Here is a 25,968-nt window from a genome sequence, read left to right on the forward strand (position 1 = left end):
ATATTTTTACCTTTTATATTAATAACAAAATTTAACAGAAATCAGATGAAAGATAGATATTAAGGATTCAAAATTCAATAAATGGGAGTTTGAGAATATATTAAACCTTAAGTGAAAATAAGTCTTTTGGCCTTAATTTATTGACGTGAACACAATTTTCTAAATTTAATTAATTTTACCCAAATTAGACTCTTAAATGAGTAGAAGAAATTGTTTCATTTCCTTACAAATAGTTTTTAGGGATTTTTCATTTTATTTATTTTAAATTTAATTATTTATAAATGAAAAAAGATGGATTTATATATTTTCTCTAATGAGAATCATAGTGTGGAATAGTGGATATCTTAATTGGCTAATTCGTTTTATATTATTGGAATGAAATGTGAATCCTTTCATATAACATATCAATAATACTATGTTAACATATTACCAAGCACATAATTAAGTTTATAGATATTAAATTATCATGTTATTTTAAATTAAAGATAAAACAATACTCATTCAAATAATAAAACATAAACTATATACCTGATTGTATATTAAAAATATATGCATGTAACATTGCTTTTAATATATATTTTATAATTATTAAGTAATGTATTAGTTAGTGTATTGAGAAATTAATAAAACTATGTGCACAGTTTTATACACAAATAATGATATATCAATATGTAATTGAGTGTTATTTTATCTTTAATTTTTAACTATCATTATATAATGATACGTTATTGTTTATACATAAAATTATACATAAAGATTATATATATAATATTACTCTTAGGAAATAAGTCTAGCCTTGGAATCAAGCTTAGACCAGAGTAGAGTAAGAAAACATTTTTGATGTGTGAGAATATAAATGAACCCATTTATCATCCTTTTCTTGGGCCTACAATTGGGCTTATTAGATATCGTATCAAATTTTGACAAAATTTTATTTTTTTTTTTATCTTTGATTTTATAATTTTTAATCGACTAAGATTATGAAATTTCAATCATATTATAATTTTGTATAATATTTAATTATCGCTCAAGATCTTTCCTACCTGCACTTTGATATGTAAGATTTTCACTACAAAACAAAAATTGAAATAAATACTTTGAATGTGTGACAAAAATACTATACGGAACAAGTCATGTTAGTTAAAACTCTTCATTTTTTTTTTTCTTATAATGATTTTCTCTTCTTGAGATGCTGAATTGGAATCTTGTTTCACATTCATCCTGCCAGAATTTACCGGGCCTAATTCACATTTTCAACAGGTGTATCAAGAAAGCAGAAGCCCAAAACTCAATGGGCCTAATGTAAGTTTACAACAAACCCATCAAGGAAAATTACAGCCCATATAATTTATCTATCATTAGCTTTTATATATAGGCCTAAGAACTTATTCCCACCCGAAGTATGTTATTTAACCAAACTCTCACTTTTTAATTTTGAAAAACTCATTTATCTACTCTAAACCATTAAAAGTGATGGCATCAGAGATGTCACTGAATATTGAAAACTAAACCTTAAAAGAAAAAATATTATTTTTTAAAACTTGGTTTAGAAGTGAAATTGCTAAGAGGAAAAGGAGGTAACATTTTAGTTTATTTTTAATATTATAGATAAAATAATAATTTTAACTTTAAAACTAACAAATTTAACTATTTATAAATAGGTAAATGAGTTGTTCAAAGATAATGGGAAGGAATTTGGTAAAGTAGCATAATTTGAGTGGGAATAAGTCCTTTTGCCTTATACATATAATGATCATTGTCTGGAATTTTGGCATAAAAAAAACAAGCATGATCTCTTATGTTTTTCAAATAGATGATAGCATGCACAATGGATTATCATATTATGCTATGTAATACTCTATTGTATACTCAACATTCTCAAATAAGTAATTTTGATTCAGATTAACTCAATATAACCTCAAATTAAATCTGGTCATATTTTAATTGACAAAAAATAACTTAAATTTACTCAAAAATAACAAAATTTGTTAGGAGTGCACTAAAAAAATATTAAAAATTTTTAAATGCTTACATATTGTATATGTTTGTCTTTACTCCTATTATTCTTAATTTTCTTATAAAAAAATAATTTTATTTTTGGTTAGTGAAAATGAGATTTTATTATCATGATTATTTGATGTGTTTTAATAGATATTAGCATGTAATCTTTTAGGTCATTTGTAAAATGTCATGTTAATGGTAGACTTGGATAATTTGGGAAGAGAATTGAAACACTAAAGCCACTCCCAGAAATAGTGGATGATTAAGATCAATTTGGATTATGTCAGGTCAAACTGAATACAATTTGGGTCAACTTACAGTTGCAACATTTCAATATTATTCTAATTAGAGCTAGATTAAAATTGAAGATCTTTGATTCGAAATCCAAACTAATATGACAAGATGACATGAACTGTTTTATTCACAAGTCAATAATATATCACAAAGATTTAAGATTTTTATTTTGTTTCCTCCTATTATCAATGGTATTTTTTTGTCAATTTGCTTCCACATTTACATATTTTTTATTAAATACTTAAAAAAGGGAAATTTCGTCCAAAAAAAAAAAAAAACCCTCCTTCGGGAGAGCATTAATTTTTCCTTTAACTCATAATACAATTAAATACAATTGTGCCCTTAATTAGAGATATATATAGTTTAGTTTGAGAGTTTTTTCAAGTCAAACTAAAAAATTAGTTTAAAAAATTTTTAAGCCCAAACCATTTTAAGTGTTAAACCAAATGAAACTAAATTGAAAAAATATAGTTTACTCTAATTATATTATGGTTTAAACCTGTTAAAATCATTTACTCTTAAATACATGTTATTTAATAAAATTAATAAAATTATAACTTTTAAAAATATAATATAAACATGTAGAATAAATGTGAAATATATATGTAATATACATGAAAAAAAAAATTAAAACAAATATGAAAAAGAAAACAAATTGTACACCTAATTACTTATTGAAAAAATCTATTAAAAAATATGTCAAATATAATATTATATATGTATTTAAAAAATATGATTTACAGTTGATTTGACTTAAAAATCATTCAAACTGTAACATAAACTGAAAACTATTTTTTAAAAATTTATGGGTAAGAGACATATTCCCACCTGAGGTTTATTACAAACCCAAACTGGTATTCTCTAAGTATTAAAAATCTAAACTCTCATCTATGAGAGGTTAAAATTAACAAAAATAATTAATTTTAGAGATAAAATCGTTATTTAATCATTAATATATTAAATATAATAAAATATTATCCATTTGCCTTCTATGTTTAGAAAACTAACAATTTTCATCTTAAAATTAAACTTTAAAAAAATCATATTTTCCCTTATTAGGCTTTGTATTTCCAAGCGATTTTTCCCCGACTCTCTCTCTCTCTTCAGTGATCATTCTACCCTTCTTCCCTTTCTCTGATATCTTTTTCTCTAATAAAGACAAATCATAATTTTTAAGCGATTCAATCTAATTTTATAATTTGAATCGAATTATATATACATTTATCTTGGATACATGTCCAACTAAATCCTCAAAGTTTCCAAAATGAATTTACCAGAGCACACTTGGTTAATCACGGTTCTTCTTTCATCACCATAGCCATTAAAGTTTTAAATTTAGAGCTGCGAGTAAATCATGCAACTCTTAAGTAGATTACGTGGATCAACTATTGACTATGCTCTAAGGGGGCGTTTAGTTTGAATAATGTTTTATTGCCAAAATAGAAATATTACCTTGAAGATAGATTACTTAAAAGATTACTGGGCATAAATGATTAATATATTTGATAAAATTTGATAGATATAAATAATTATTATATTTGGTTAAAGATAATAAAATATTACTAGTAAATTATTTTACTTAAATGTCCTAAAATATAATTATTTTTAAATATTTTTTATATTATTTATCATATTAATTAAAAATAAATTTATTTTTGTCTTAAAAAACTAATAAATAATAGTATAATTATAATAAAATCAAGATTACTTTGGTAATCTTTAAATACCTAAAGTGAAGGTAGTAATCCGATTACCACCTATATTATAAGTCACGTCAGCATTAGTAATAGAAGATTACTGTAATATTTTATTACTGATAAATCAAATAAAAAAATAAAAAATAAATTATCAAGGTAATTTATCTTAACTAGAACTAAACAGCCTAAATTCTAATCTTGAGCATAAATCTACAGCATCATACTCTTGTCACCCCCATAATGTCAGCCATTCATCAATCAAAAGCTGTAAATGCGTGAATTGAAAAGTAATTAATTGATATAAAATTGCTTTTAGTACCATTCATATTACAATTTTTTAAAGTTATTCACAAGTACAAAAAAAATTGAAAGCCCAAAGAACTGATTGAATAGAGAAAAAGGGTTTTTGTACATAAAAGAATTCGAATTTAAAATTTTTGTAATATTTTAATATTAAATTTTTAGTTTATATGATTTAATATTTATAAAATTTGAATGAGTAAACTCTTGATTGGGAAAGAATGATTAGACTTTTAATTGAGTTGATTGAATTCTTACCTAAATTTAAATAATTAAACACTTAATATATATAATGTAATGATTATGAGACATTATTGAGATTTGATCATAGAGGTTTTTTTTTTTAAATTGAAAAAGAATACGTTTATGTTTAATTATATTCAAATCCATTCAATATTTTTAAATGATTACACCCTAAGAGTATTAAAAATAGAAAAAAAGATAATTTTTCACTTAAGTTTTAGTTCAAATTTAAAATTATATTTACAATAAATAAAAAATTTAAATATTTACTTATGAACTAATTATCGTTTCAATTTTTAGTTAAAGACATAGGTAAAATTATTATTTTATCTATAAACTTTAAAATCTAAAAATTTTTATCATTTCTTTTATAGTTTAAAAAACTCACATTGATCCTCTATAATTAAACTTTGAAAAATTCACTTTCTCTCATTTCCAAATTTCATCTTTAATGGCTTAGAGAACTGATTGACGATCGAAAATAAGTTAATGTCTTCTTTGACAAAGGATGATCATTCATTGTCCGAATTCGTCATCCAGATTGGGAAGATGAGATAAAGGATGACTCTTCATCGAGTCTTCCATTCAACTAAGGACCACGCTTCGTCGTCTTTTGTCTTTGCGTCTGGACAACTCTCCTTCATTGTCCTTCGTGGCTACATTTAGAAAATGAGTGGAAACTTTCGATCGTTAGTTAGAATGATAGTAACCAAAGAAGGAAATAAACTCTAGAGGTGAAATATAAACTTTTTAAACTTTAAGAATAGATTAAAGTGTTAGTTTTTAAAACCTGTAGAGAAAATGATATAAATTTTAAGTTTTTAAAATTTATAGTTAAAATAACAATTTTTTTCTATTTTTAACAAAAACTGTAGAAGATAATTAATTTACATATAAATATTAAAATTTTTTATTTATTATAAATATAATTTTAAAATTAAATTAAAACGAAAATAATCCTTTTCAGATTAGAAATATTTGCTAACTCATAGAGAGTTAACATTCTCTCTCTGACGAATTCAACACGCAAAAATGACACCTTTAAATAAATTGTATTATGACACATGTTAAAAATTTTGATTAAAGATATTTTTTGTAAAAATGTTCTTGAATATATTGATCTGATTTTAATTTGTATGCAAAAATGGAAATGAGCCGTGAAATTTTTTTTTTGGGTAATTGAGCCGCTAAAAATTAATCGGCCATCTCTGCAAAATCTGAGTAGGAAATGAAAGGGTGGGGCACGAAAATCAATGCACATGAGCAAAACAGATGCAGAACTGAAAATTAAGACGGGAGAAGTTTGTATGCATTTTTGAAGTTTGAGCTCTCAAGCCAAAATCCCAAGTCCCAGTAGGCAAGAGCAACAACAAAAGAGAGAGAAAAGCACAACACAGTACACATCAACTCCTCTTGTTTATTATATATACATAAGAAACAGTTTCTGTTTGTGATTGTCATATTTTTGTAGAGAATATGAGTAATTGGTTGGGATTTTCTCTGACTCCTCACCTGAGAATCGATGATGGTTTTGTTGGTAGAGATGGCCAAGATCCTCCTTGTTTCTCTACTTCTCATCATCATCATCATCATGACTCTTCTTTGTCTGTCATGCCTTTGCACTCTGATGGCTCTCTCTGTGTTGTTGATCCTTTCAGGCGCTCTTCTCATGGTATTCTCTTCTTGTTTTCTAGCGTGTTTGTTCCTTTTCCATAGTTTGTTGCATGTTTGTTACTCAAGTTTGTTGCTTTTGTGTTTTGAAGGAGATTGGAGGTACGAAGATGGAATGGGAAGCTCAACTGGTCTAAACGATCAGGAAGGTCCAAAGCTTGAAGATTTCTTGGGGAGTTGTTACTCAAACTCTCCGTCAGATGATGTTTCTAACAAAGCCGTATATTGTGAAGACTTAAAATCTGGAATCAATGTTAATCTAACTCCAAGTTACAACTCTAACGGAGAGATGGAACCCAGTGACAATCTCACAAACCCATCTGGGATAATCCATTCTCATCATCACCATCACTACATTGACACCCCACAAACCCTAATTTCCAGTGATTTAAGCCAAACTAACGACATCTCTAATCACAACATGTATCATGTCCCTTTTGAGAATGCAACTTCAGTTTCTGGGTTCAAGTCTTGGCTTAGACAAACACCATCTTCTGCTGAGAAAACTCCTACTGATAATCAACCCAACAACTGTAGCTATCAGTCTCTCTCTCTCACCATGAACCCCATTAGCTTAGAGCAAAATGATGGAATGGGTGCGATTTCAGTGCCATTACAAGGAGTAATTACGGATACCCGTAAAAGGGCAGTGGGGAAAACTCTTGCTAGAGAACCGGTTCCTCGTAAATCTATTGATACTTTCGGGCAAAGAACCTCACAGTATCGTGGTGTTACAAGGTTATTTTCTTCACTTTTTTTTTTATGTTCAACTTATTATTTTTGTTAAAATCCAGCTTTAATTCAAGACTTTTAGGTATTTATTCTGTTGTTTTATGTTTGTTTATGTTCTTAAATTTGATAGGCATAGGTGGACTGGACGATACGAGGCTCATTTGTGGGACAATAGTTGCAGAAAAGAAGGACAAACAAGAAAAGGAAGGCAAGGTAAGAGAGTATAAACAATGTCAATTTAAATATCTATTTCATTAAAATTGTTTGTTTAAATTTTTAGCATCTTACTTACCAAAAAAAAAAAAACTTTTTAGCATCTTGAAAAGACGACACTAACTGTGATTTTGCTTTCATGTCTGGGGTTTATAATCTCCTTTGGCTCCTTCAATTCTTTGCAGTGTATCTCGGTAAGTGAAACTAGTGTATTCTTGTGCATGTTCTCTAATTAATTATCTTATAGTGAATCTAAAGAAGTCAAGAATACTATTACAAATTTTGTTTATTTAAGAATAACTTAGGGTTCTGTGCATGCATTTTCTCCTTTATTCTTTTCGCAAAAAAAATATTTATCAGGTGGATATGACAAGGAAGAGAAAGCAGCTAGGGCTTATGATTTGGCTGCCTTGAAGTATTGGGGTCCAACAACTCATATAAATTTTCCTGTAAGTTTGTTGGTGACAATTATTAATGTTTCTCACATTGCAATTAATTAGCAACTAATTATAGTAGCCATTTTTTATTATTTAATTGCTTAGTTGAGTACATATGAGAAAGAGCTTGAACAGATGAAGCACATGACTAGACAGGAATTTGTTGCCAATTTAAGAAGGTATTAATGTTTACTGTAGTTTATCAAAAATCTAATAAAAATTAATTAATTACACACATTTGAATGTCTGTAAAGTAGTAACAAAATAAGTAAAGTTGATTAATATAATTTCTTAATAATGTTATGACAGGAAAAGTAGTGGGTTTTCAAGAGGAGCTTCTGTTTACAGAGGAGTGACAAGGTAATGATAAAGTTTCCATTATTTACTGCATTTTGCAGCCCTTTCCCATTATAATAGGCAATAATAGACAAGCATTATAGTTTATGTTATGAATTGTGTACTCTTGGTACATTATTAAAGTCGTTCCATTATTAAATCTATCCATCTTTCCTTTTATTTGTTAAGTTTTCAGCTTTATATATGTTCACAGACACCATCAGCATGGAAGGTGGCAAGCTAGAATTGGAAGGGTTGCAGGCAACAAAGACTTGTATCTTGGAACATTTAGTAAGCCTCCATTTTCAATCTCTCTCTTTCTCTTTCTTTTTCATTTTTAATTTATGATGTCAATTTTCTTGTTTGGAAACGAAATATTTCTCTTTGTGACAATGTAGGCACACAAGAGGAAGCTGCAGAAGCCTATGATATTGCTGCGATTAAATTTAGGGGGACTGGTGCAGTGACCAATTTTGATATAAGTAGGTATGATGTAAAGAGAATTTGCTCAAGCCCTACGCTTCTGGGCAGTGACCTTGCCAAAAGATCACCTAAGGAGTCTGCTCCAACTGCTCTTGAGGCATACAATTCTTGCGCCTCTTCAACGTCACCTCAACCCCTTCTTGCCATGGCAACGAGCGGTGAGGCATCTGATGAATTGGCTGACATGCTGTGGAGTACTAACTCAGATGATCATCAACAACATCATCAAAGCAATAACACGAACAATGATGTGCCGCTAGTGACAGTAAGTAGTAGGGCTTCATCTGATCCTCAGAGCCCTAAATGCTCGGTTGGATTGACCACTGAATTCGGCATTGGTGGAGACTACTCTCAAGGCTATTTCTCATTGCAGGGTCCAAAGTATGAAGACAGCGATACAGGAAGTGACCATGCAAGCAACACCAGGTTTGCAAATCTGGGATTGGTTAATCAAGTCCCGATGTTTGCTCTGTGGAATGAGTAGTAAAAAGGGTTTTATTTTGGAGAAAAAAAATACACAAGTTGGGGTACGTAGAAGAAAGTAGTTCACAGTGGAAGTTAATCAAGTTTAGTTAGCTAAACAGGGGCTAGTTGAATATGTTAACAAGTGATTATGATTTATTTTGATGTTCAACCACCGATTTTCACTATAGTCTTCAGCACTACATATTATATCTATTAAAATGTAGTGGCTGTTAGGTGTTTTTGTGCTAGTTTTGTTAGTTTTGTAACAACTGGTATTCACAATCGAAGTATGCATCCATCTAATATTATTTTCTGCAATATTCTACGCTCTGGATCAAATGTGTTATTATCTTCTCTCATCAAGAAGATTCCAGGGAAGATTTGACGTACTGCAGGGTTTTGTTACAATGTAGAAAAAATTTTAAAATGGTAGCAGGGTCAATACTTCAACACATATATTTGAATTATTTTCTTCAGCTCAAACGCGGAGTAATAACCCTTGAACCAAGTTTCTCTCTCGCCATCAAAGACAAATGCTTAATTCTAGGGGAGGCTCGAAGTTTAAACCAACGACAAGACTTGACTTTGAACGAGAGAAGATCACATATTGATGACGGGGGATTTATTATAGGGTAAACGCCTGGTCGATGGCTCTTGAAAGAGGGCAGCTAGCTAGCTGGCTAGTAAGATTAGTTTTGCTACGGGCCAAATGATATATTCCCACGCACGGTTTAGTTTATACATTATATTTTAAAATTTTTAATATCTAATTATTATTAAATATTTTATCTTTTATTAATTGTTAAGGTAAAATTATTATTTTAATATTAATATTAAAAATATATTATTTTATTTTATTTTTTATATTTTAGGAACTAATTTCAACCTTTTTTTATTTTTATTTAATTTTAAAAACTAATTTTTCCCTTTCATCTGGTTTTTTTTCTCTCCTCTTCCTTTGTCATTTTGTCTCTCACAACCTTCTCTTTTCTTTTTTATCATTGGCCAATTTTTTTTTGTTGTTGTCAAAATATATTAGGCTTATACTTATATATTATTCATTTTATTCACTTTTATTAAATATAAGAGTTTCTTTTAATTTGAGTCTTCAATATTTACTCAAGTGGTTACTCAATTTTATTATATATGTAACTTTTTTTTTTTATTTGAGTCTCTAATACTCTCGTTCAAATATAGTCACGATAGGGTATTAAACCTACCTTTTATTCAATTTTATTAGTTGTATGACTCGTTTTTTTATTTAACTCTCTAATATTTTTACTCAAATGTAACATCCTTAGGTTGTTAGATCATTTATTAAATGTGGGATTTTGTTTTTTTTATTTGAATTTCTAACACCTTTATTCCAATGGAACCCTATAAGTTGTTAGATCTGATATTTGGTTCAATCGACTTTACACTGAGTGTATTATTACTTGTATCCAGAAAATATTTAGATTGTTAAACTGGTTTTAGGTGTTAGACCCTTTATTAGATATGAGACTTTTCTTATTTGAGTTTTTAACACCCCCATTCAAATACAACTACTATAAGTTATTAGACTTACTATTTGGCTTGGTTAGCTTTTGACTGGGTATAATATATTATCACTTATATCTAAAAACACTTCAACTGTTAAATCTGTTATTTAACTTATACTCTAATACTATATCAAAAATATATTAAATTTATAAATATAAAAATTAAAACTTATATTACACAAACCTAATTATCTTATATTAAAATCTAACTTATATATTTGTACATCGCATTATTCAATTTTACTAAACGTGAGATTTTTTTTTTAATTTAAGCCTTCATCAGTTATCAACAGATAAAGAAATGCCGACAAAATTGACGAGCAGACAAAAACAATGACGAAGTCTTTATCTTTTCATCTGCTGAAAAAGAGACGAATCGTGATCGTATTAGGCTTTTCATCCGGCGCGTATGAAATGGGAATGAAGTAAACCTTGGGTGAGGTTAAGTTTTTGGCCTTTGCTACCGTATCTGCTTTACGGAGATTATACAGCTGTAGAAGAAGTCATCAACTGGTTAAGCTCAGGCTCAGCTCTTTGACTCTTACATGGACAGAAAGAGAGAGAATCCAACAAGCCTGCTGCTGCTGCTGCCGCCCTTCTGATCAAGGGGTGCCTTAAATTGCGTGCTCTTGCTTTACATGCTCCTCTCTCTATCTTCTATATCTTTGTCTCGTAGTTTCATTCAATCTATGCCAATCACCAGCACGCCCCCGCATGGTTTGTAAAATCACCTTCCAAACCCAAGAAAAAAATATATATATATAGAAAGCACTGGATTCACCATCCATTTTGTCCCATATAGTCCAAGATATGTGCAAACTTTTCTGTCGTAAAAGATTAACATTTATATCACAATTAAGGTGTTGATTTTAACATAAAATTTCTCGATAATTTTATTAGATTGACACCATGATAATAGAGTCCACTACGTTTACACTAACAGGGTTTGGTACATTAGAGATTAAATTTAACAATTTTAAATATTGATATATCTCTTTGATTGTAATAATCCTTACAAAAATAATTAATTTATGGTTCATAAATAATAAAAAATCCCTCGATTATTTCATTGCATCAACTATTACATTTTATGAATTAGAATGAATCTAAAATTTTAAAATACTTTTACCAAGTTTGTAGCTGGCTAAAATCTCAATAGAAGTATTTCTCTCAGGCAATACCCTTATTTAACTTGAAAACAACATTGATTTGTTAAGTTTTTTTATTCAATGATAGCGCCTAATTTTCTCAGTGACTTGATTTCTGTTCAAGAACTAAAAAATATTTTTAGTGAAATTTACATGGATTTTTTTTTAGAGACGCTTCAAATATCAAGGTAAGAGAATATGTACGGACTTTGAGAGTGTTGCAGGGAGAAAATTTAGAGAGAGATTCGGATCCAAATTATTAAAGCTAGCTCAAGTAAAAAACTGGTAACAGAGAGAAACACATGGTGACAAAATCCCACAGGACAAGATACTTCACGCAGCTTGCAGCGACATTTCTCCATCAAATTTAAACTACTGATCTCACCCTTATCTCTCCACATTCGTAAACCTAATGCATTCTTTGGTTGCCTGCACATATAGGGCACCAGGGCTATGTTTCTAGGGTTTCAACTCTTTCATGGGTTTGGGGACTGTTCTTTCCTGCTTCATCCCTCTAATCTGTTACCAGCTATGGGTATTACTTGCTTTCAATGTTGGTTGTAGCCATTGATTGTGATCAGATTCAGACTTACAGCTATTGGTGCATGCCCTATTGGCTTCTACTAATTGACTTTTTGGATGATTGAAATATATTATTACAATACTATTTCTTTCTCAACTTTTTGCACATCAAACGAAGCATTTTTTTATTACTGTTTGATAGAGACTATTAATTATTCAAGATCTCTCATTTCCTGTGGTTTGGTGATTCATAGACATGGCTTTGAAACAGGTATCTTTGCACATTTTTTGCATTAAAAGGCACAAAAAAGCAAGCGAGAAAGCAATACCCAGAATAAGTTTGAGCTAGAGCAACAGCTCGCATGGTTTCTGAAGTTTACCCTATAATAGAAACTTCAGAGCATCATCAAGTTCAAGGGCATTTGTTTAAAATATCTAAATTTTAAAAGAGTTGTCCCCCACCCCGTGGCCCACTTCTGAATTCGCCCATTCGCTCCCATGTTTGTCTCAGCAATTCCAACATCTATATATCAACTCTAATAATGTTATTCACACGAACGAATTGTACATATAAATATGTGCGTTGAACAGGTTATAAAAGGATTCACAAGATTGCCATTGGCATCATTTTCATGGTCTTTATTATGAAATTTAATTGGGTTTAACTTTGGGTGAAGAGAGAGAGAGAGAGAGAGAGATAGAAAGATGATGGGGCAAAAGTACACCAACCCCTCTCTTGGATCCTTTAATCTGAAGGATATAGGAAAGTTTGTGCAGACATATTTTGGATTCTGTAAAGAAAGAGACTGCGATGACCATGCATCCAGCCAAACATCCGTCTGGTTGATAAGTCGTTCTTCATTTGCTCTTGCTCTTCCTAGCTGCACTGCACAATGCAAGAAAGGGCTGCTGATGGATGCTCTATTTCTCTCTCTCTCTCTCTCTCTCTCTCATGTGACATTGCTGCTTTTCTAGGGTTTAGGGTAAACTCTTGTCATTCGTTGTTGCAGAAGGGAGTCAAAAGTTTGAGCGAATCTTTCTTAGCATGCATATTGGATGGTACTTACTGTAAAAGTTCAAACATATTACTTATGCAGGAAAGCAGGCAAAGTTCTTTTTCTCCTTTGACGAATTCAAAGTTGAATGATAGATTCTTGTGTACACTGACATGAGAAAAAGAAGAATTATGTAACTTTGATTAATAAATAATTTGATAAGAGTGATTAGAAGTGTTTATCACAGTTTGTCCTAATTAGATAACAATTCTCTCTGTGTTTATCAAATGAGGTAAACTCTAATGAAAACACCGACTTTGAAGGCAAATTATTATGTGAGTTACATAAATGGTAAATTGCTTAATAGATATACCTAAAAAGGAGACATTGTATTAACTCTTAAATAGAAGACCGATTCTTAATTTAGAAAGCAATAAATAATTCAAGGAAATTATTTCCCACCATTTTAGAAAAGGCAAAACTTGCAGCGTTCTACCCTTGAACGGGTCAATTTGGGACATGAGCTCCTTTAACCGTTGCAGAGGCATAGCTGGAGGGGCTCATGTCCTACCCTTGAATGGGTAATTATGTGCAATATCTAGTTGGGCAGCCCAAACTACAATTAGAAGCTAAATTTATTTAATTTGCAGAGACAAGGTTGGATCGGCATTTAGGATGCCAGAGAAACATCTAAAAGTATCACATAGTGAAATAGAATTGAAACACTAGCTTTGAATGGTTATTTGTTAGGTGCTGAGAGATTATTTATTTACTAAATGTATCACTCGTCGTGCTCCTTGTTATGGTTACATGCAGTGACGAACCCAAGATAATTGTTAAGGGGGTCTTCATGACTCCACAATTATTTGTCAATCAACTAGTGAAAATTAAAAAAAAAAGCCACCAATCATTAAACAATGAAAATAATTAAAAAAATACAATAATATAACCCATTTTTTTACATGGAAAAACCTTTCAATGAAAAAAAGAAAAAAAACATGGGATATAATAATCCATTCAAATTTAATATAATCAAAATTATTTACATCAGCTATAATACAAGAAAAATATTTCAAAAAAATTTAGAACATAATCACAATTTCAACACAAGTAAAATACATAAAGGTTTACAAAGAGATAAAATAAAATTACCAGAATTTGTCAATCTTCTAGCTTTATAACTCCAAATACAGTCGTTAAAATCAAAATTCAAATCTTTAAGATTAAAGATCTCTATATCTTGTTGTGTATTAATCAAAAAATCAAGTTAGAATAATAAACTTAAAAATTTGAATATCAATTACTTAAAAATGAAAGCAAATTAGAATGATATGCATAAAGATCTTTGTTTTAACATAATTTTTTGTTTCGATATATTTTGAAAATGTTCAATAATATCTTCATTGTTAATTGTAACAAAAACTTCCTTTTCAATGTAAACCACCAAACAATCGTTCATCAACTCGTCACTCATTTGATTATGCAAACTATTTTTTACAAAATTCATTGTAGAAAACACTTTTTCAACTGTTGCAATAACCACAGACAAAACCAATGCTAACGTTATAAACAAGAAAACTTTATTGTAGGCAACGTCCTTCTTAAACTCAACCAATTTTTTAGCAAAGTTCACAATCTCGTCGATATGAGTGAAATTAGCATTGGTGCTAATATCTTCATAATAGTTTTCAAGTTAATCATCAAGGAACCATATATCACGTTGAGGAAAATCGACAGGATAAAACTTTGCTAATTCAAGTAATCTATCTTTGTTAAAATGCAATAAAAGAGTTAGTTGGATCAAGACACTAAAGCAACCTTATATTTACTTCATCAAAACGATTCTTGAGTTTCTCTTAAATGTTATATAAAACTATATACATCAACTCTACCTTAAAATGATGTTTATTCATAACTAGTGCAATCCCTCACTTTTTACTCACAAAGTTATCTTACATATTTTCTAGGATTGTTATGTCATTAATTTGTACAGATCAGAAGCTTATTTCATCAAGATGTTGAAACAAATATCTTCATTTATTATTTTATACAATTGACCCTTTGAAATTTATACAAATTACATAACATTACAAAGATTTTGATCTTTTCTTTGTAATGCTTGTGATAGTTTATTTGTGATTCCCAATACTTTTTTAATAAAAAATAACAAAAAGACGAATTCAAAATTCTTCATGATTCATAATCAACTCCTTGCTTGACATTTCTTTTACCAACCATCTCCTTCAATTTCAATAACCCTAAACACATCAACAATAGAAGAAAATAATTTTATAACACTATGAATTGTCCTTAGATGTGAACCCCAATGTGTATCTCAAAGTCGTTTAATAGTGCATTCTTGATTCAGACCTCATCCTATTTGAAGATCACCATTAAAAATCAAAGATATCGCATATTCATATTGTTTATCTCGTTGAAGATCTCTACACTTGCAATATACCACTACAATGTTTGATAACAATGACAGAGATTGAAAAAATTCACCCAATGTTGCATGGTTACTTACAAATTTGATTAGTGTTACTTGGAGTTGTTGAGAGAAATAATGAATGTAGAAAACTGATTTATTTTTTTCTTAATATCAATATCTTCAAGCCATTGAACTCACCCCCTTATATTACTTGCTCCATCGTAACCTAGACCTTGTAAACTTGTCAAACTCAATTCATGCTTTACAAAAAAACATCTATTGCAGTTTTCAAAAAGAGTACAAAAGCATTTTTTACATGCACAATCCAGTAAAATGTTTAATAATACAACTTGCTTTGTGATTATGCTATACCTATTATACATGATGGTTATTTTAGTGTTGTGAGACCTATTGTTGAAGGATTTCGATAAGAAAATTAAAATTTTTAATTTATGTTCACATCATATGTAATAATGGTAATATAAAATTTACATATTGTTTTAAGAAATAAAACATAAAAACATGTAAATTACCTTGTACCTTGTAATTTGATTTGAAGTTTGGAAGCTTGAATCACTAAAATAAGTGATCTCTTAACTTGCACCCTTTAAGGAAGAAAAATGGAAGAAAAAGAGAATTTTTCCTGGAAAAAGAAGAAGAAGAAGAAGAGAAATTATATATTTTTCTTCATTTTATCTCACATTTATTACATTAAAAGTTGATATTTATCAAGTTAAAATATGTGTTTAATTCTCATTGGTTGATAATTAAGAGAAATTAGAATTTGACACATATTGAATAATTTGTGTCCAAAATTATTCATTCTAACTTTCTAAACAATTTAAAAGGTATAAAATAACAATTTTGCCATTTTTTCGAATCTTATTCGAAAAACACAATTTTTATCCTCGAAAAGTGCTAGCCAACCATGGATAAATATTTTCAACTTCATAACACCATTTTCTTCCTTGAAATATGAGTGACCTTCAAGGTTCATAGTGACATAGTCGTGGGCCCCATATCGGACGATACGTTTCATTATATCACTATATAACCTAAAATTGTCGTTAACCGATATACTTAATTTTCCGCTACAAAACGAAACTCCCACTGATCATGTGGTGTCATCTAGCAATGTCTCATGACCCTTATATCACAATGAAGTACAAGCTTCACATAATATCAAATGAACCTTTCTTACTCACACTTACTATATAGTCTAATCTCTCTGTCATTACATCCCGATTAAACTTGGATTCACGGAATGTCAAAATCTAATATTTAATCTTTTCGAATATCAAGTAATACATCATAACGTACCATATCGAAACTCTCTTCATGTGGTCTTTTATCTACACTGATCAGTGTATTAGATTTTCATGTTTCTCAATATTCATATGGTACCTCGGGAGCAGTCGAGTTGACGAATCCCTGTATGATCATCACTTATCCTCTTGCTCAAGCAACATATGATCAAAATGGCTTATGAACGAGACATGATTAGTCTTGTGGTATACACCGTATAAACCATACGTTCCGGAACAAAACACAACTGTGATATCTCAAGTCAAAAGATCTATACACTAGTATGATTCACGATGTATCATTGACTACATATCAATGCCCATGTGATCATTGTTCCGTGGTCACGTTTGATAAACAATATAATAGAATAACCTTTGATCAGTTCTCTAACCATCAAATAGTTTTATTGTTTACCCATGTGTATATCCACCATGTCTAATATCATCTATTGATATATTGTGGTGATATAGCACACACCCACTATACAATACTATTGTCTAAACAGATTGCCTATGCAATGAATGATTTGATGACGTTTATTAAAACTCATCGAGACCTTTCACATGTCGTATGCATGTAGCTAATATGAATGTAATATACAACTACAACATAGATATAAAAGTGACGTAGAAAACATGTGAAATATGACAAAACTCTTCTTTTATTAATAATGTATATGCAAATATACAATCTTTAAAACCAATTAAAGCGATTGGTTTTTATGACATATTTTAACAACTGTGGATGCCAATAATTTCGAGGTCAAACATTTCATTGTTTAGATGGTATAACAAATCAGTTTAGAGGGTTAGCAAATGAGGATCCACATGTCCACTTGTCACGTTTCTCTCAGATATGTGACAACTTCAAGATGAATGGGGTTAGCAAATGAGGATTAACATGTCCATTTTCATTAAAGGATAAAGCAACTGTTTGGTTTGATTCTAGGGCAACTAGTACATTTACTACCTGGTAGACATTTTTTCAAGCTTTCCTTGCAAAATATTTTCCATCTGATAAAACTATTAAATTAAGAAATGAAATCACCACTTTTTACCAAAGAGATTATGAGTCCTTATATGAAGCTTGGGAAAGGTTCAAGGATTTATAAAGGCAGTGCCCCCATCATGGTTTGCCTATCTGGCTAGTCGTTCAAACTTTTTATAATGGTCTTTCTTACTCATTGAAAAGTATTTTGGATGCAGTTGCTAATGGTCATTAATGGGTAAAACATCTTATGCAGCTTTGCACTTGATCGAAGAAATAACTTCTAATAGTTGTCAACGGTCTAATGATAAAAATAGTTGTAGAAGACATTTGGGAGTACATAAGGTGGATAAAATTACTATGGTGAATGCTAAGTTGGATGCATTGAAAAAGAAATTAGAGAGATTAGATATGAAGACTATAAGTACTTTTAGTTGTGAGATGTGTGGAGGAGATAATGCAAGCTATGAAAGTCATTTGGGTACCCACTATGCACATGAGCCTACAAATGAGCAAGTGAATTTTCTCAACTATAACCAAAGGGGATAGGGTAATCCTTACTCAAATTCATATAATTAGAATTTTAGGTAGCCACATCCATCCAAGCTAGAAACACTAACCTATAACCTCTACATCACCCTCAACCTCCTCAAGAGTAGAAATCAAATCTAGAATTAATGATGAAGAATTTCATTCTTGCCTAAAAATAAAAAGTTGATGCGCAAGATGAAGCAATTAGGTAACTTACTGCCAAGGTTGATTAATTAGCCACACATAATAAGATACTTAAGATACAATTGGGTCAACAGACAAGTACTTCTAATTCTAGAGAAATGAGAAAGTTACTTAACCAATCTCAAAATCCAAGGAAGCATTATAAGACAATTGTAATTAGGAGTGGTAAATAATTGGGCAAACCTGTAGGCAAAGTTAAAAATGAGACTGATGATGAGGGTAAGCAAAAGGAAGTTGAAAAGTTTAGTGAGGAAGATCTATTGAAGAAAAAGGTTGATAGAAATGTTCAAGAAGCCCTTGAAAAGAAAGAGTCATCTAAAACATATACAACATTTTTGCCTTTTTCCTCAAAGGTTCCAAAATGCAAAGTTTAACCAATAGTTTAGAAAGTTTTTAGATGTCTTCAAACAGATACATCTCATTGTTCTTTTTATGGAGGCTATAACTCAAATATCGACATATGCCAAGTTTCTCAAAGATATCCTCTTAAATAAATGGAAACTTGAAAAGTTTAAAACTGTAGCTCTTTCAGAGGAATGCACCACCATTTTACAAAATAAGTTATTACCAATACTTAAGGATCTAGGAATTTTTCTATTCCTTATGTAGTTGGTAAAAAATCATTTGAAAAAGCTTTATGTGATCTTGGTGCAAATATAAGTCTAATGTCTTTGTCTATTTGCTGAAGATTGAAGCTCGAAGAATTAAAACTTACAACAGTGACTCTGTAATTAAGAGATAGATCTATAAAGTATCTTATGGGGATAATGAAAAACATGTTATTTAAAGTAGGAAAATTTTATGTCCCCATAGACTTTATAATTTTGGAAATAGAAGAAGATATTCAAGTTCCTATTATTCTGGGAAGACCATTCCTAGTCACGATGGGAGTGATCATCAATAGTAAAAATGAAAAACTCATTTTTGAGATTGGAGATGAAAAAGTAGAATTTAATATTTTTTTAATATCAAAGCAACCTAACATTGTGAATTCTTGTTGTAGGGTTGAGATCATTGATGAACGCATGAAAAAAGTCTTTATCAAGAAATATCTTGAGGATCCACTCAAGTTATGCATTGTTCATGGAGCTTCAATCAAAGATGAAAATATGAAAATTGCAGCCTATATTCAGTTTATGGAAGCAAATCCTAAGGTTGCTCTCATTTTGAATTTCAATTATGAAGAACTCAAGTCAGGTAACCATTCTCTTCTTTCTCTTAAAATGGAAGATGCACCTAAAATAGATCTTGAATCACTTCCTGCTAATTTAAGATATGCTTTTCTTGACCATAATTCCACTTATCATATGATTATAGATGTTGAATTGAATGATGAACAAGAGGATAAGTTGTTTAGGGAACTCAGAGTATATAGAAAAATCATTGATTATAACATTCAAAATATCAAAGAATAAGCCCTACCATTTGCATGCATCACATCCATATACTTGATGATTTCAAACCTACCATTGAACATCAAAGAAAATTGAATCTTAATATGAAAGAGGTAGTGAGAAATGAAGTTATCAAATTGTTGGATGTAGGGATTATTTATCCTATTTCTAATAGTTCGTGGATAAGTTTGGTACAAGTGGTACCAAAGAAAGGGAGTATAACTATTGTTAAAAATGAGAATAATGATTTAATGCGCACTAAGATAGTCATAGGGTGGAGGATGTGTATTGATTACGAAAAACTTAATAGTTTCACCCGTAACGATCACTTTCCTCTTCATTTCATTGATCAAGTTTTGAAGAGATTAACAAACTATTCTTACTTTTGTGTTCGAATGAGTATTCGAGATTCTTTCAAATCCCCATTCACCCAAAAGACTAAGAAAAGGCCACCTTTACATGCCCTTATGGCATATTTGCCTATAGGTTTATGCCTTTTGGTTTTTTTAATGCACCTGCCACCTTTCAAAGATGCATGATGTCCATATTTTCTGATTTTGCTAAGCTAATTATAGAAGTATTTATGAATGATTTTTCCGTATATGAAACATCTTTTGATGATTGTTTATCTAACTTGTCTAAGGTTTTACAAATATGCACAGAGGTTAATTTGATGCTTAATTGGGACAAGTGTCATTATATGATGAAAGAAGAAATAGTTCTAGGACATAGAGTGTCATAAAGGGGGATTGAGAAGATGCCCCACCGACATCTGTAAAGGGAGTCCAGAGTTTTTTTTGCCACACCAAGGTCTATAGGCACTTCATTAAAAATTTTTCAAAAATTGCTAAACCTTTGTCTAATTTATTATCAACTCACTTCCCTTACAAATTCTAACAACTATCATCTCAAAAACCATTACTAAATCATGGAATCACCCAAAATCAATTCACTATGTCCAAATCCAACACACTAACATTCAAACTCTATCACATCCACAATTAAATTTACTCCCATCTCAATCGCAATTGCAATCGCAACCGAATTCATTCCCTCCTCTTTTGAGCAATATTATACATATATATTTTTTATAAATAATATAAATACATAAGTAATGTATCATCATATAATTGAGTGTTATTTTATTTTCAAATCAAAATTATCTATTTATATAATGATATATTATTTATATATCTAAATTATATAATAAAAATATATACAAATAATTTTATTGTATTTTCTAGGCATATAATTTATTAATGTTAAATATCACATATGAGATATACGTCCAAGTAGAGAATCTATAGAATGCCATGGATCATGTGCTGAGAAGGTGGCAATTTTAGATTTAAGATTTATCAAAAAAAATCTCAAAGGGGCCCAAACCCAATTCTTGATATCCAATTATAATGGCCAACGAAGCATCCACGAAACGGTGTTTATGCCACAATTTGACAGGCAAATCACACAATCTTTGAGCAGTTAAGACTCAAGACTTTAAGAATTCTTCCCTTGGAACACGTCCAAAGACTCCACATGCAAATCTCTTTCGTCCCAAATTGCCACCAACCGTTGAGCCCCACGTAGCCTCTCTTTCGCACGACTACATAACACTTTGTCTCCGTTTTCCAAATGTCTCTGTCAAGGTAAAAAAGGTCTGACAGCACAGAACTTGATCGCCTTCTGCACCTATTTCAGTTTTCAAAATTGAAATTTTCTCAACCACCCTATTGATTTTTAACTCATTTCTCTCCACCCAGAACCTCAACAAAAGAATCCCAGGAAAAAAATTGAAAAAGCTGGAGAATCAGGAGCGGAAGACAAGCCTAAGCTCTTGTTCAGTCGAAGTTATATTGTTCATTTTTTTTTGAGCTATCTAAGGGTTTATGGAACGAACCCATGTGATCCTTATCCTTGATTCTTCATAAAAGAGGGAATCAGAAGTACCCAGATTTAAATATTTCATCTTTTGCCCAAACCATAATATTGTTTTTGAACCGAAATTTTTTAGAAGGCTGTTTCAAAGAAGAGAAATTAAGAAATTTGGGGCTGAACCCGTTTGAGCTAGATGCAGGAAATATTAGAAGAGGAGAGAAAATCAAGTGTTTGGCAGCAAAACTAGATCTTGATTTCCCTTGAACAGTTTTGTGTTCTTGTTTTTATTGGGCGTTTAGTGATTGTTTGCTTAATGGAATCACCATTATCACCCATTTTGATCAATCGATGCCTTGTTTTCACCTTTTTTGCTCTTTTTAATCAGTTAAATTCACAAATTAATGCAAATATAAGCCCTCCACCGCCTCTCCCACAACCTCCGGCGACTCCACCACCACTAGCACCGCCACCACCATCTGATGGATTACGCCCAGTTCCACCTCCTGAATCACAATCCCCAGCAGAAACGCCGTTGAATCCCGCCCCGCTGCCGCATGCGCAATCGCTCCCCAATGCCTTATCTGATCAAATCAACAAATCCCCAGGTAAGGAAATAGGAGATTCGGCAAAACCACTATCTACCCATGAAAACAAAGAGAATACAGGTAAAAAGATTGGCTTGTTGTTTGCTGGCATTGCAGCAATTTTTCAGTTTGGTGTAGTGGGGTTCTTGGCGTTCAAGAGAAGGCAGCTTTTACAAATCACTGACAGATATGGAACTTGCTCTGCTTGAAATTTATTACTATAATTTTTTTGTTATAGGTTTTTTGGAAGTTTGTCATATCGTTGCTCCTTTGTTTGGGAAATCGAATTATAATGTGGAAGGTTATTGATTGAATTGGATTGGAATGAGTTTATGGGATGTCAGGATTTTATGGGATTGGATTCAGATTCTTTGATAATGAGCTGCTAAGGGCAAGGCAATGAAGGATTGATGAATGATGGTACATATAAACAAATTGAGTGTGAAGCATTGGTGTCTTCATTGAGTTCTCTGTACAAAAAAGGGCATATTGGCATTTTGTTCATCATGTTATATATTTTCATTTCAGTTATGCGGTTTTGTCTACACGGCTGATAATTTAAGGCTGGAGAAACCCTTTTCCCTACAGTTGTGTGTTCTTGAACGTTGTTATATTTGTCAGCTAACTGTGTGACTTAATGATAAATAGAGAGGTCATCTAAGGATCACAATGACAGTATTTAGTCACTTTAAATGCTTGTTATTTTGATTCGCATCTCTTAAAGACTTGTGTCATGTTTAAGACGCATTCTGAATCATTTTTGTGAAAATTGTTGCTATTTTTCCTGTCCATTTCCTTTCTGATGCTTGTGGGGAATACAAATTGAAAGAGAAGCAAATAATAGGAATAGCTAAACACCTTGATTCCATTAAACATTCAAGGTGAGATTTATGATTCTCAGGCATTAGGAGGTGTCGGAGTTGGTCTGCAATTAAAATGATGGAAATGCTGGAGTGGTGTAAACGGGATTTCTGTTTGCATACTTTGTCTGTTGTGCTGAAGAAATAGAAGAGCTTCTTAAGTTTTCTGGAAATTGATTAAACTTTTACTTCTTGTGGATGTTATATTGAGGTGTTGACTTTACTTCTTTAGACACCCTTGCTGTTTACTGCGATTCATGATTTCTTTTAATTTTATGTACTTGTTTAGTATAGTATTGAGTGCCTCTGTTCTCTTAGTGTGTTAATATACTTTGTTTAGGTTTCTCTTGTATGTAGATATTTTCTAGATATGCACCGATTCTTTTGATGCTTTTGGAAATATCAGGGAAGAAGTATGTTGCCTCGTAGGTAATCTATTTATGGAACTGAAATCTGAACCAAGAGGCACTCTGTTATGCTATTTGTTATCTGATTCTTGTTAGATTTATAATGCTCATGCTCACCCTGAACAAATGTGTTGGTTGGCCGATACCCAAGTAAATAAACATCCATAACTTCTTGTTTTGCCCAGAATTATTTTCTGAATTTGTTTGATGGGTCTTCAAACTGTTTATAGTGAGCTCAATGTTATCTTACACAAGAGATAAAATAAAAACCTTGTGCCTTCATGCATTCATTGGTCATATAGTAATAATTCCTGTGATGGTAGGCTGCTGACCAAAGAATTATAGGTTGGAATCTTATAATATTTGATTTGACTATGAATATACTTGAGTTGCAAAGAGAGAGGGCATCATGTTACCCATTTGTCACTGTCGGGCACTTTCCTTGACCTGTATTCTATCAGAATGTATCTAAATTTGGTGTTGAAAGGTCGGTTGAATAAATAACAAACAATGGATCAAATCTAGTGAAAACATTTAATGTGCAAGAATCATACCTTCAAACCTGTACATTTGAAGGAGAGTGGAGGTTGAGTTTGTTATAATTCGAAATGTAACTGTACTTTATTGTGCTTTAGTGATGAATTTTGTACAATGTTTTTACAATCGGACTGGTAATCAAATCGATTATCTCACTAATTTATGGTTTGATCAGTTCGATCGATTTAATCGAGAATTGACCAGTTTAATTTATTATTAAATTATAATAAATAGATTTTATTTAAAAATTTATAAAAAATAAAATTAATCAGGATACTCATACTTATAGAGATTAGAATATATTATTTTTAAAGAATAATAATTATTCATTTGATTTCAATGAAATAATTAAAATAAAAAAGTCTCAATTTCATTATATAAAAAAAAATATAATTCTATAAATATTACTTATAGAAGACATTTCAATAGATATTAGACATTTTTTTTTATTTTATTTTATTTTTGAACTTATTTTTCTTTACAAACTTTTAGAAATTCATCAAATCTAATAAAAAAAATTGAATTACTCAAAATAATTATAATTTCAAAAAATATTCTAAATTTTAGTTAAACTCGGTTTTGACTGGGTTTGACTGAGTAAATGAATAAACTATCTTTTCATATTAACTAGACTTGACTTGCAGTCAGTTTTCGGCTCAACTAGTTGAACCGGTTCAATCCGGTTTAAAAATAATTGATTTTATACATCACTAATGAATAAAAAATTGAAAGTGCTGCAAATAATAAATAAATTTTGGGTAGAACTATGTGTAATTTTTTTATACAAATAATAATGTATCATCATATGATTAAATAGTTAAAATTTAAAGATAAAATAATATCCAATCATATAATAATATATCGTTGATTTTGTATAAAAATCATTATAATTTTATTGATTAATTTTTAGCCATACGTCATGGTGAGTCTAACATTAATTAACTATTTTATCAGGTTTCTTAGTACCTTTTTTTTTTGGTTTTTAAATGTTCTTCAAGTAATTATTTTCGTCATTGAAACATGTTTCTTATTATGAAGTATGGCTGGATACAACCAAATCTTATTATGGGATAATTGCTAAAAAAAGAAGGTTTCTCTACCAGGAGCATTTAAATTTGTGAACCACTACAATTGCCATTTTTATGAGGAGCTGCTGATACAACAAACCACAATGATGTGACCATGCTAGCCCCATCAAACAGTTAATGGTTTTGAATTTAATTTGTTCGGCAATTCACTTCGCTTCAAAAGACAATCCCCATGGGTGTGGGAGGAACAACTTCATAGCTAGAGTTCTTGTCAAACCTTACAATCTTTGAAACCAATTGAAAGTTCTACAAATTGATACTCTATTAGGGTAAACTACATGTTTACTGTTAGTCAACAAGCAAAGGGATGCCTGTGTAAGGACTATGTGATGAACATAGGGAGAGCATGGCTAGAGGACGCCCATGCGTCTTAAGTAAAAGAAAAGACTATTTTACCCCAAGGCTATGTGCAAAGAGGGAAAGAGAAAAGAAAGAGAGTAGAAAGGCTTTAGCAAGGTAATTTAAGATAGCTAACTATAGTAAAGGTGTTTGACTGTGTGAAAAACAAAACAAACTCTGATTGAGTCAAATTTGGATAAAAAATAAAATTAAAAAAGTGGTGTATACCTAGATAGTAATCAATTATGTGCATAAATGACGAAATATATGAAAACAATAGGGTTATACGAAATATAGATATTCATGAAATATATCATGTACTCTGTGCCAAAACACATTAGTCATATA

At 30.6% G+C, this 25,968-nt stretch overlaps 2 protein-coding genes and 1 non-coding gene across 4 annotated transcripts; 2 read left to right on the forward strand and 1 right to left on the reverse strand.

Annotated features, from left to right (window-relative positions):
- Nucleotides 1-5,704: 5,704 nt before the first annotated feature.
- Nucleotides 5,705-9,190, forward strand: LOC123218520 (AP2-like ethylene-responsive transcription factor AIL1). 2 transcript variants are annotated; one of them, XM_044639991.1, is made up of 10 exons: nt 5,705-5,931; nt 6,007-6,207; nt 6,299-6,944; nt 7,069-7,151; nt 7,337-7,345; nt 7,512-7,600; nt 7,694-7,767; nt 7,898-7,948; nt 8,139-8,215; nt 8,323-9,190. In XM_044639991.1, the coding sequence occupies exons 2-10, from the start codon at nt 6,012-6,014 to the stop codon at nt 8,889-8,891; spliced, it is 1,794 nt and encodes a 597-aa protein (XP_044495926.1). In that variant the 5' UTR covers nt 5,705-5,931; nt 6,007-6,011; the 3' UTR covers nt 8,892-9,190. The 2 variants fall into 2 exon arrangements, with proteins under 2 accessions (XP_044495926.1, XP_044495925.1); XM_044639990.1 differs by having other exon boundaries at nt 5,705-6,207.
- Nucleotides 9,191-17,841: 8,651 nt separating this feature from the next.
- Nucleotides 17,842-17,948, reverse strand: LOC123219840. The gene has a single exon (XR_006502919.1). It is a non-coding gene; the product is annotated as a small nucleolar RNA R71 (small nucleolar RNA).
- Nucleotides 17,949-21,421: 3,473 nt separating this feature from the next.
- On the forward strand, nt 21,422-23,180 carry LOC123218126 (sulfated surface glycoprotein 185-like). The gene is made up of 2 exons (XM_044639358.1): nt 21,422-22,410; nt 22,507-23,180. The coding sequence occupies exons 1-2, from the start codon at nt 22,119-22,121 to the stop codon at nt 22,596-22,598; spliced, it is 384 nt and encodes a 127-aa protein (XP_044495293.1). The 5' UTR covers nt 21,422-22,118; the 3' UTR covers nt 22,599-23,180.
- Nucleotides 23,181-25,968: the final 2,788 nt, after the last annotated feature.

Source organism: Mangifera indica, chromosome 6 (genome assembly GCF_011075055.1).
Source record: "Mangifera indica cultivar Alphonso chromosome 6, CATAS_Mindica_2.1, whole genome shotgun sequence".
In the NCBI taxonomy this organism is placed as follows: Eukaryota; Viridiplantae; Streptophyta; class Magnoliopsida; order Sapindales; family Anacardiaceae; genus Mangifera; species Mangifera indica.